This window comes from Leopardus geoffroyi, chromosome B2, assembly GCF_018350155.1.
Source record: "Leopardus geoffroyi isolate Oge1 chromosome B2, O.geoffroyi_Oge1_pat1.0, whole genome shotgun sequence".
Classification (NCBI taxonomy): Eukaryota; Metazoa; Chordata; class Mammalia; order Carnivora; family Felidae; genus Leopardus; species Leopardus geoffroyi.
In genome coordinates, this window is record NC_059332.1 from 81,367,825 (window position 1) to 81,380,215 (window position 12,391).

The window sequence follows — 12,391 nt, forward strand, 5'->3', positions numbered from 1 at the left end:
CTATGGTATCCTGAAGATCAACTGAAGAACATGCTATAGAAGGAGAGAGTAATGAACTGTGTCAAATGTTACTGAAAGTCAAAAAAGAAGAGAACTAAAAATCATTCATTTTGATTTAGTTATGTGGAGACAACTGGTGACCTTGACAAGAGCAATTCTGGAGTAGCGGTATAATAAAAGCCTGAATGGACTGGGCACAGGAAAGAATGGGAAGAGGTAACAGAATGTAAGTACAGACTATACATGCCTTGGGAATGATTCCAGTAGAAAGACTAACACTGATGAGGCAAGAGACTGAGGGAAGAACAACTGGGAAGAGCAGATAGGATATAGTGCACAAGCAGACACGCCTGCCTTTGGTGAGAGCATGGAGAGCTTAGCCATTTTAACAGAAGAGAATGGAGAGCAGAAGGGCCCAGATACAGGTAGGTGGGCAGATGTAGTGGGGCAGCTTCTGTAAGCTATCTTTTCTGATTACTCCAATTTTCTCAAAGAAATAACAAATGGGATCAGCTGAAAGTGTGTAGTGAAGAGATGTTTGAAGTTTGAGGAGAGAGGCTAAAGTATACAATTAAGTCATCTAAGAGAGAGGAGATAGACTAAAATATGGCACAACTATCCAACGTCACTAAATCACTTAGGCATTTGAAGACCTTAAACATGAGTTGTCTCCAGACACATTCAGCTGCACTGCTATAGACAAGGGGAAACTGAGTGTCAGATTTAACAAATTAAGTTTAGCCAAACAAGCTTAAGATAAGAAATTATAATAACCAGCTGGAATTAAGTGAAGGGAGGATGAAAGGAAGGACCTAAGAGAACTGTGGCTCAGTAAACAGAAGAATCAAAGGACTGAAGGTCACAGCACTTAAACAGAGAGAGGGTTTGGAAGCAGTGGTAGAAACACATGATGGAATTTTAGAGAAGTGCATTTAAGAATTCAGTGCAACTCAAAAGATTTTCGGTAAAAATGGAATTTGGGAACTATTAAACCAGATTAAAATAAATGCAATTATTTAGATCAGTAAAAATATTTGTCGGTAAAAATACAATTTTAAGTACAGGATAAATATTGTATATATACACACACAAGCCCTTTTGTTTTAATTAAATTAACAATGAATGCTTAAAATGCCATATAATTTGAGAGGCACAATTTTTCTAAGAGAGTTATTTCTATGGTCTTTTTTGATGATCACGAACTTCAATCCCACTACTACTTGATATTTAGAAAAGTAAGGAACTTTGAACTAAAAATAAGAGTTCTTAAATAAGAGTTTCTATAGACTCTTCTACAAAGACCAAAAAGTAGGGTGTTCATGATGAAGAAATACGTTGTTTTTTATATTTACAATAATTTCTAATATTCTTTGATGTAGCAGTATCTGTGTAAAAACGATTTTTATTTTTCAAATAAAGAATGACATTCCCAGCAATACAATATCCCATCTTTTTATATATAACTATGCAAGAATTCTAAGACTTGGAAGCAAGTCTTTAGTAACTCTTTAATCTCGGTACCTTCATGAAGAATGATGCACCAGGAAACTCAAATTGCAGTCAATCACATGAAATGAAGAAATTAAAATGCAAATAGAGACATCATTCATTGCCTCTTGATTATAATTTCATGGGAACAGAGACACAAAAAAAATTAGGTTATTACTCTTCCAATCTATCCATTTACCTGTACTGGTGGCAGAATTGCTCTGTCCTTCATCTGAGTACTGACAAGGATACTGTAATGGCTCATCTGCTCCTGGAAAGTACTATGTATGAAAAAGTAAATTACAATTTAAAATTTCTTTAATACAAATTAAATCCTGTAAGAATTAACTTGGAGAGTACACATTAATTATTTCTTTGTTCTGGGATTTGAAAGTAGGAAAGTGCTGCTTTATTTTCTGTAAGGCATACACTGAATTTACAGATACCTAAACTCAGTATGTTCCTTAAGTTTTTGATTTTACAAAGATGATGATAATGTGCTACTCTTTTGAATTTCCACTATGATCAATGCCATATATCTACTTAAGTATCTATTTTACATAGAGCCTAGATAGTTTTGAAGAAAACAGCATACATTTCTGTAAAGGAACACAGGAAATAGTATGACTCCTCACAATGATATAAAACGTACTTATGTTCTCACAGTAGTGATATAAACTTCTGAACTGCTGAAATTATTGTTAGTCTGGCAACTGAGCCTGTTATGTCATAGAATAATTGTTAGAACTAATATTTTGAATATCAGAGATAGATTATGGCTGTTTCTCTATAAACTGGAGATGTAATATTGGAAATTTTTGCTGGATAAATATTAGAACTTAGGGGAAAAAAGGAAGGTCTTCTTTTCAAATCAGACAAAGCAAATATAAGTACAATTATAATTTGAACAATTTATGTATCCCAATGTTTTCAAGTATCTGACTATGGTGACTAAGTTGTTTTATTATGACCATATCTTTAGGGCCTGATGTATAGCTGGTATCCACATATGATGGGAAGTTTTAATCAGAGTAGTTCATGCTTGGTTTCAATAGAATAAACAGATCTTTGGCCATTTAGGAAGTATATATTTAAGGAGTTTGAAGGGTTCTTCTAGTGAGCAAATTGTTCTGAAATTCAGGGACTTTTCATAAGTATGTGAACTTTTAAAAGTCAAAGTAGCGCTTGATAGATTTTGCTAGTGCACCAAAAACCAGAGTCCTAAAATTATTCAAATAATTCTAAAAGTGTTTGTTTATAGACTAAGACATTTTGATGATCATTTAACAGGGTTCTTCTAAATTTAAAAATTCCATAAATCCTAGAAGTTTAACTTTTTAATGGCAAATGAAAAGCTAAAAATATGCAATGAAAAACCAGAAGGTAAAAATCATTTAAATAAAGGTGTCTGGGAATGCAACCATTCTATTGCCCTGCAGATAAATGATTGTTTGAAGAAGATCTGCACTCAAGAAAATTTAAAATTTAGTTTGGCAAGTATTAGAGTCAGAATATACCTAAGTCCTGTAAAGACATTTAATTCAGCTTGTCTCACATTACAGATGAGGCAACAGGCTCCCAAAACAAACACATTTGTCCACTAAGTTACACAGGAGGAAAAACCAAGTCCAGAAACCTAGTCTAGCTATCTTTCCAGTATAAAGAACTAGACTTTTTTTCTTTTCCAAAATAACATTTCTTTCTTTGATTATAGGAGTGATAAGTACCCATTCTAACTTGGACAATACAGAAAAGTATAAAGCAGAAAAAAGCAATAATGTCTCTTTACTTCAAAATCCCATTCAAACTCAGTATATATCAAATTCCCCTAAATCCAAAGCCCCTCAAGAGAAGGATTATACCCGCATCAAGTGAGTCATTATTTTCACAATCTCCTCCATTGAAGGGCGCTGAGAAGGATCTTTAGACCAACAACGAGTCATCAGGCTCTCAATGGGCTTAGGTAAATTTTTGATCAGTGGTGGTCGAGTACCTATAATTGAAAATTAGAGGGGGGGGGGGAAAGAATGTATTTACCCAAAGAATGGTGTAAGCTTTTTATATGTATTTCCAATACAGTAGTTATTTTATAGTTCTTGTAATTTAAGATTTATTTTGGAATAATAAAAGTACATTTTTTTTTGGTCTATTAGGTTAACATATTTTCATAAAGGGGAAGCTATACTTTTGCAAAGTTAAATTAAAATTTTTATATGCATTATGGTTAAGAGACTGAGAAATAATATTTCATTTGTTCTAATATTGTTCTTTTAACAAATAATAATGGCTTAGTGTTTTATTAAGAAAATAAAATGGTGGCTTGAGGTAATCTTCCTTAAACTGTATTTTCAGATTTACTGTAAAAATTTCAAATGTGTTTGAAAAATCTTCCATAGCAGAAAAGTCACATCACTGTGGTATCATACTCACTGACCTCCAAATGACTCTTTTGTTGGTGGCAGACATTTTTTGGCTGCTGTGAATCTGTCATTTCACAAGCTGAAAACTATCAACTTTTACGTAATTACCAAGACTGTAATATTATTAGTGAGGTCCCTATCTTAAAGAAAGCCTCAAATATAATGAAGTTTTTGTAATTTCACCAACTAACAAGTTAGTTCCTTTATTCCTTACTTCACTGTCAATTATTTACTGACAACTGACAGAGAGAACATGAAACACTGTCTTGTCAGTGCTCTAGTACTCTCTACAATGACATTAAAGGTAGTAAAATGAAAGGTAGTACAGGAAACTGGTAAAAACACTTAAGATTACTCAGATGATGGCACTGTTTGACAAGTCTATTAATGACCTAATTAGGCAGGTATTTGTATGATTTGTGGAATAGTGTATTAAAATGCCAATAAAACTAAAATGCCATAATCAGAATGATTACAGCCAAATGATTAAAATTAGAGAGTGATGTAAAAATTAGGAAGGTTAAACAAGGTTTCCCTTCATGAAGAGTTTATTTTTCCAAATAAAATGTGAAGTAACTAGATTATGAAGAACATGTATTTTAACATCATAAGTGGTTAGAAACATAACTACAGGTCTAAAAGGAGCGGGAGGGATGCAAAGAAAGAGTTCATATATCAGTATTATTTAAAAATATGGGCACCGAGAGTCACAAAGATCTGGATATGAATCCCAGCAATACCACTTACTAATCTAGTGACCTTGGGCAACTTCCTTTTCCTGTTTAGGTCTCAGTTTCCTAACCTATAAAACTGTAAAATGAGGAATAGTACTCCCTTCATAAGGATGGATGAGGAGATAAAAAGAAAGAGTATGTGAGGAACTCTGTTTTGTCTTTACGAATAGCTTAAGTAACAACTCTTATTATTATTCTTTGCTTCCTCAAGAGAAAAGGTTATACCTCCCTCAACTACCTTGATCATGAGAAGAGATTTTACTTATTTATTTAATTTTTAAATTTTATTTTCTCCACAGAGTCCAACCCAATGCTTTTCTATCCCCTGGAGAAAGCCATCCTAGGTAGCTGGCTCTGGCTGTACTGATGGCCTTTCCCAAATCAGCAGAATCAGCAGATCTCCTCAGCCTTGTTCTAAGGATAGGACCAGTCTCGGCACTGCCCTGACTGATTTGGGAGGTGTGGGGAGGAGTGCAGGAGACTGATGGCAGCAAAGTATTCTGGCAACAAAGAACTGGACGTTTTAATGTTAGGGATAAATGATTTTCTTTGAGGTAGACACAGTTTTCCGGACAGAAAATATGCAAAATAATTAAAGAAAAATTTCTTTTTACGAACCATTATGAACAGCCCACATGATACGGAAAGCTGGGCCACCAATCTCATCAAAGGGTTTCCGACGTGTTATTACTTCCCAAAGGATAATACCCCAGCTGAAGACGTCACATTTTTCACTGTAATTGCTACCTAGAAAAAAAGGTGGTATAATTTCAAGACTTTTTTCCACATGACTTACAGAAACAACTGTTTTCATAAATTTTAAGAGTGAGCACTGTGTACAGGAGGATGCTGCATGTAGAGCTGAGAAATTACTCTTTGTGAAATACCTTAAGTCTCTGCAACAAGTATATTTATTTAATGAATTGAGTGTTAATGCACTAAAAAAATCACCTTAGAAAGTTGGTCATTTTCTACCTTTTCATTCAGAGGCATAGGACCTTTCTTCTATTTATTTAGACTTATACTTTCCCCGGGACACAGTATGAAACATTTGTACATTACTTTCTGTAATTTTTTAATCTTAAATTTTCTTCTCCCATTCATTCTTTTGATGGATACAACTACCCTACTAGCAAAGCAGAAGAAATTTCTAATTTAGTGATAAGATTTTCTTTTCAATATCTGGCAAGATAAAATTTAATTTGCAAACTTAAAAGTTGTAAGCAGTGAAAATTATGCATAACAAATTTATAGTAAGCAGATTACGCTGCCAAATTTGTAGGATCACTAAATTGGTGGGTGAATCAGCACAATAAACAGCCAAAACCCACAAAAAACCCACTGTAACAACGAACAATTATTATAGTGATAGCTACACATGTGCTTAGCACGTGCATTACACATGCAACTAAGCTGCACACTGTAAGCATTAAAATGAGATTATAGTCGGACTTGGGCTACAGGTGCTGACATCTTTCAGAAATGAAGAAGTCTAGCTTAACAGTATGAGTTTTGTTACTCTAAATATTAAAAGTAACTTTTATTTCTGGGCTTTTTTGAATAAACAAATCTTTTTGCTTTCCATACTATAGTAATACTATGTTATTTTAACACACAAAAAAGTATTTTAAATAGTTTTAAAACAATGTATTCTGTATATGAAGTTAAAAACAGAAGGCATTATTTAATTTTGTATAATTTAACATTTGCTAGTCCATTCACTTTTTGATTGAATTTTAGGGCAAAATAGGTCCACTCAAGTGACCATGTGCACAGCAAATTTCTCTTTCCCTCAAGTGGCTATAAACAAAGAAACAAAAATCTTTAAATTCATCAAAAATAAAAGAAGTAAGACATAAGCAGAACCTGACTGATTACTAAACATATCTAAATTTTATGGACAGTCTTACTTCCTAATATACAAATCACACATCTTCGGTTCAACTTTACTCATTTAATAGATAGCTTGATGTTTTCATACAGAAACCTATCATGAATTTATAGACCATTCTTTTAGAACTTGCGTGAAATATGGAGATGTAAAAGAAAGCGAACAGGGGTGCCTGGGTGGCTCAGTCAGTTAAGCGTCTGACTCTTGATTTCGACTCAGGTCATGATCTCACGTTTCTTGAGATTGGGCCCTGCGTCCAGCTCAGTGCTGACAGCACTGGAGCTTGCTTGGGATACTCTCTCTCCCTCTCTGTCCCTCCCCCCACTTGTTCTTTCTCTCAAATAAACTTAAAAAAAGAAACTAAACATAAGATTTTTCTTTACTTGTCTTTCTTAGTTATCATATTTCTGCCAAATTACTTGTATTCCAAAGGCATGCTCATTTCAACTTTAGATGTCAATTTTTAATTGCGAGGAAACCAATACAAAAGTACAGTTGAGTCTTACTATTCCTCGTATTTATGTTCTATAAAGTTTCTGCGAAGACTGAAATTAGTGAATGCTGAATCATTTGCTCATAGGGGCAATCAGAGTTGGGTTCCTGTGAGGCTCTTAATGTCAACTGGTCAAAACATGGAAGTCTAGAAAACCTCCAAAAGCATGGAGGTTAAAGAACACCCTACTAAAGAATGAATGGGTCAACCAGGCAATTAGAGAAGAAATTTAAAAATATATGGAAACAAAAATGAAAATACAACAATCCAAATGCTTTGGGATGCAGCAAAGGCAGTCCTGAGAGGAAAATACATTGCAATCCAGGCTTATCTCAAGAAATAAGAAAAATCCTAAATACAAAATCTAACAGCACACCTAAAGGAAATAGAAGCAGAGGAGTAAAGACACCCCAAACCCAGCAGAAGGAGAGAAATAATAAAGATCAGAGCAGAAATAAACAATATAGAATCTAAAAAAACTGTAGAGCAGATCAATGAAACCAAGAGTTGGTTTTTTGAAAAAATAAACAAAATTGATAAACCTCTAGCCAGGCTTCTCAAAAAGAAAAGGGAGATGACCCAAATAGATAAAATCATGAATGAAAATGGAATTATTACAACCAATCCCTCAGAGATACAAGCAATTATCAGGGAATACTATGAACAATTATATGCCAACAAACTGGACAACCTGGAAGAAATGGACAAATTCCTAAACACCCACACACTTCCAAAACTCAAACAGGAGGAAACAGAAAGCTTGAACAGACCCATAACCAGCGAAGAAATTGAATCGGTTATCAAAAATCTCCCAACAAATCAGAGTCCAGGACCAGATGGCTTCCCTGGGGAATTCTACCAGACATTTAAAGCAGAGATAATACCTATCCTTCTCAAGCTATTCCAAAAAATAGAAAGGGAAGGAAAACTTCCAGACTCATTCTAGGAAGCCAGTATTACTTTGAATCCTAAACCAGACAGAGACCCAGTAAAAAAAGAGAACTACAGGCCAATATCCCTGATGAATATGGATGCAAAAATTCTCAATAAGATACTAGCAAATCAAATTCAACAGCTTATAAAAAGAATTATTCACCATGATCAAGTGGGATTCATTCCTGGGATGCAGGGCTGGTTCAACATAAGCAAGTCAATCAACGTGATACATCACATTAATAAAAGAAAAGATAAGAACCATATGATCCTCTCAACTGGTGCAGAAAAAGCATTTGACAAAATTAAGCATCCTTTCTTAATAAAAACCCTCGAGAAAGTCGGGATAGAAGGAACATACTTAAACATCATAAAAGCCATTTATGAAAAGCCCACAGCTAATATCATCCTCAATGGGGAAAAACTGAGAGCTTTTTCCCTGAGATCAGGAACACAACAGGGATGTCCACTCTGACCGCTGTTGTTTAACATAGTTTTGGAAGTGCTAGCATCAGCAATCAGACAACAAAAGGAAATCAAAGGCATCAAAATTGGCAATGATGAAGTCAAGCTTTCACTTTTTGCAGATGACATGATATATACATGGAAAATCCAATAGACTCCACCAAAAGTCTGCTAGAAATGATACATGAATTCAGCAAAGTTGCAGGATACAAAATCAATGTACAGAAATCAGTTGCATTCTTTACTAATAATGAAGCAACAGAAAGACAAAAAAACTGATCCCATTCACAATTGCACCAAGAAGCATAAAATACCTAGGAATAAATCTAACCAAAGATGTAAAAGATCTGTAGGCTGAAAACTATAGAAAGCTTATGAAGGAAATTGAAGAAGACATAGAGAAATGGAAAAACATTCCGTGCTCATGGGTTGGAAGAATAAATATTGTTAAAATGTCAATACTACCCAAAGCTATCTACACATTCAATGCAATCCCAATCAAAATTTCACCAGCATTCTTCTCGAAGCTAGAACAAGCAATCCTAAAATTCATATGGAACCACAAAAGGCCCCAAATAGCCAAAGTAATTTTGAAGAAGACGACCAAAGCAGGAGGCATCACAATCCCAGACTTTAGCCTCTACTACAAAGCTGTCATCATCAAGACAGCATGGTATTGGCACAAAAACAGACACACAGACCAATGGAATAGAATAGAAACCCCAGAACTAGACCCACAAAAGTATGGCCACCTAGTCTTGGACAAAGCAGGAAAGAACATCCAATGGAAAAAAGACAGTCTCTTTAACAAATGGTGCTGGGAGAACTGTACAGCAACATGCAAAAGAATGAAACTAGACCACTTTCTTATACCATTCACAAAAATAAACTCAAAATGGATAAAGGACCTGAATGTGAGACAGGAAACCATCAAAACACTAGAGGAGAAAGCAGGAAAAGACCTCTCTGACCTCAGTCGCAGCAATTTCTTACTTGACACATCCCCAAAGGCAAGGGAATTAAAAGCAAAAATGAACTATTGGGACCTCATGAAGATAAAAAGCTTCTGCGCAGCAAAGGAAACAACCAACAGAATGGAAAAAGATATTTGCAAATGACATACCGGACAAAGGGCTAGTATCCAAAATCTATAAAGAGCTCACCAAACTCCACACCCGAAAAACAAATAATCCAGTGAAGAAATGGGCAGAAAACATGAATAGACACTTCTCTAAAGAAGACATCCGGATGGCCAACAGGCACATGAAAAGATGCTCAACGTCGCTCCTCATCAGGGAAATACAAATCAAAACCACACTCAGATATCACCTCTTGCCAGTCAGAGTGGCCAAAATGAACAAATCAGGAGACTATAGATGCTGGAGAGGACATGGAGAAACAGGAACCCTCTTGCACTGTTGGCGGGAATGCAAACTGGTGCAGCCACTCTGGAGAACAGTGTGGAGGTTCCTCAAAAAATTAAAAATAGACCTACCCTATGACCCAGCGGTAGCACTGCTAGGAATTTACCCAAGGGATACAGGAGTGCTGATGCATAGGGGCACTTGTACCCCAATGTTTATAGCAGCACTCTCAACAATAGCCAAATTATGGAACGAACCTAAATGTCCATCAACTGATGAATGGATAAAGAAATTGTGGTTTATATACACAATGGAGTACTACAAGGCAATGAGAAAGAATGAAATATAGCCCTTTGTAGCAACATGGATGGAACTGGAGAGTGTTATGCTAAGTGAAATAACTCAGAGAGAGAAAGACAGATACCATATGTTTTCACTCTTACGTGGATCCTGAGAAACTTAACAGAAACCCATGGGGGAGGGGAAGGAAAAAAAAAAAGAGGTTAGAGTGGGAGAGAGCCAAAGCATAAGAGACTCTTAAAAACTGAGAACAAACTAGGGTTCATGGGGGTGGGAGGGAGGGGAGGGTAGGTGATGGGCATTGAAGAGGGCATCTTTTGGGATGAGCACTGGGTGTTGTATGGAAACTAATTTGACAGTAAATTTCATATATTAAAAAAAACCAAAAAACAAAAAAACCCCATAACCTTGTTTTATGTGTGTTTCTGTTTAAAACACCTTATTTAATATATATTGTGGATTCTTAGTATTGAACTCATGGAACTGCACTATAAATCATACCTGAATAAAGATTAGCTAGCATGCATTTTTCTCTCTGTAAGACATACCAGTCTTGTTATACTTAGGAACACTAGAACACTTCAATGCTGCTCTTGGAGGCCATCTTAAACAGTAAAATCACCAACAAAAAGCACATAAGGAACGAAAAAAATGTGGTACTATGCAGATCATAAAAACAACACAGTATGAGAGCTGAAATACGAAGGTGGTGTGCTGTCTCGTTCCTTAGCCGGGAACGTGTGTTGGATGACTCACAATTTTTCCCTGCTCCATACATGACCACAAATAACCATGAATACTGATTTTAGGGTTACAAATAGGTGATTTTTACAGTTGCAATAGGTAGAATATGAAAATGAGGATTGAACATATACTTGAATTTGCACAGAATGTTGCTAGACAATATAAATCTTACTATGATCTAGGACTGTATTTGTTTACTACCTCCTTAGACTTTAGTACAGCTGACCCATGAATACTGGATTTATACACACATTTTTTTTTTTTTTTGACAAATACAGTTTAACACCATAAATATGTTTTCCTTATTATCTTAATAACATTTTCTTTTCTCAGCTTACTTTATTGTAAGAGTACAGTATATAATACATATATAAAATATGTGTTAATCAAATGTTTATGTTATTACTAAGGCTTCTGGTCAATAGTAGACTTTCAGTAGTTACGTTTGGGGGAGTCAAAAGTTACACGTGGATTTTCAACTGCATGGGGCAGTGGTGCCATTAACCTCTGCATTGTTCAAGGGTTAACTGTATACTTTATGATATGTACTATGCAGGAGTAAAACCATGGAAACAGGGTAAAGCCATAAACACATACTGGATGTACTGGAGTAAGAAGGAAGATTATCAATCACAACATGCTTTTGTCATTTTACCTTCAAAAACTTCAGGTGCCATCCAAGCAGCACTGCCCTTGTTATTGGTCATGTGTGTCTGAATGTCACAGGCTGTACCAAAGTCACAGATTTTTAAAACTGTCCCCCCTGCAACCAGCAACAAGCTGTTTACAAAAAAACAAAAACAAAGGTTATTAGACCAATACTTGATTCCTACAAAAAAAGAAGAGACATTTGTGGAAACAGAAAGTGTTAAGCAAAATGTCACTATTCGACTTCTGTCAAATGCTTCCTGGTCACTCTAACAGCTTAACAGTTCAGAGGAATATTAGCAAAGATTACCTGACCTTAACCTAGTTCTCTTAGGGAGACTGCTAGACCCACATTTTGATGTCTCCATCTCTATCTCCATAATCTTTCCTGACTATATGTCTCTCTGGGCCAAAATTAAACATGGGGTTTTAAAAAGTTCTAGGTCAACATTATGGTGTCCTGAAATGAAAGTGGATGGATTTCAATACCTTCATAAATCACTTGCACCCTAAACTTAATCTACCCCTTGCAGTGTTTTTCAAGCTGCAGGCAGAAACCTAGTCATAAAATATAGATCATAAAATCTAGCCCAAAGATCTGGAAACCTAGGTCACAAAATTGATTCAGTAGCTATGACAGCATTTTAAAAAATAGAATAGAAAATACCAAAGTGTGTCACAAACAGATTAAATACTGTTTCATGTATGTTGTTTCAGTTTTATACACATTAATATGTACACAATAGACTATGAAGTATGTCTTACCATGGATCATGGTCCAAACGTTTATAGACTTGTTATTAATCTTATGGCGAAAAGATATGAATCTTTAGTTTAGCCTAATGTATCCAGACTGGTTAACTGTTCACTGACCCTATTTCCTTTCCCTCATGGGCAAAAAGATTAGATTT

At 35.3% G+C, this 12,391-nt stretch overlaps 1 protein-coding gene across 9 annotated transcripts in view; it reads right to left on the reverse strand.

Annotated features, from left to right (window-relative positions):
* MAP3K7 (mitogen-activated protein kinase kinase kinase 7) overlaps positions 1-12,391 on the reverse strand; it is an 89,214-nt gene that overhangs the window by 43,364 nt on the left and 33,459 nt on the right. For all 9 annotated transcript variants that reach the window (XR_006717411.1, XR_006717408.1, XR_006717413.1 and 6 more), the window contains exons 6-9: positions 11,488-11,612; positions 5,261-5,389; positions 3,351-3,481; positions 1,688-1,769 (exon numbers count right to left, since the gene is read on the reverse strand). Coding sequence is in view for 2 of the 9 variants with exons in the window: in XM_045499047.1 (XP_045355003.1) it covers positions 1,688-1,769; positions 3,351-3,481; positions 5,261-5,389; positions 11,488-11,612 (467 nt within the window). In the remaining 7 variants the exon portion in view is untranslated. The remainder of the gene's footprint in view (positions 1-1,687; positions 1,770-3,350; positions 3,482-5,260; positions 5,390-11,487; positions 11,613-12,391) is intronic.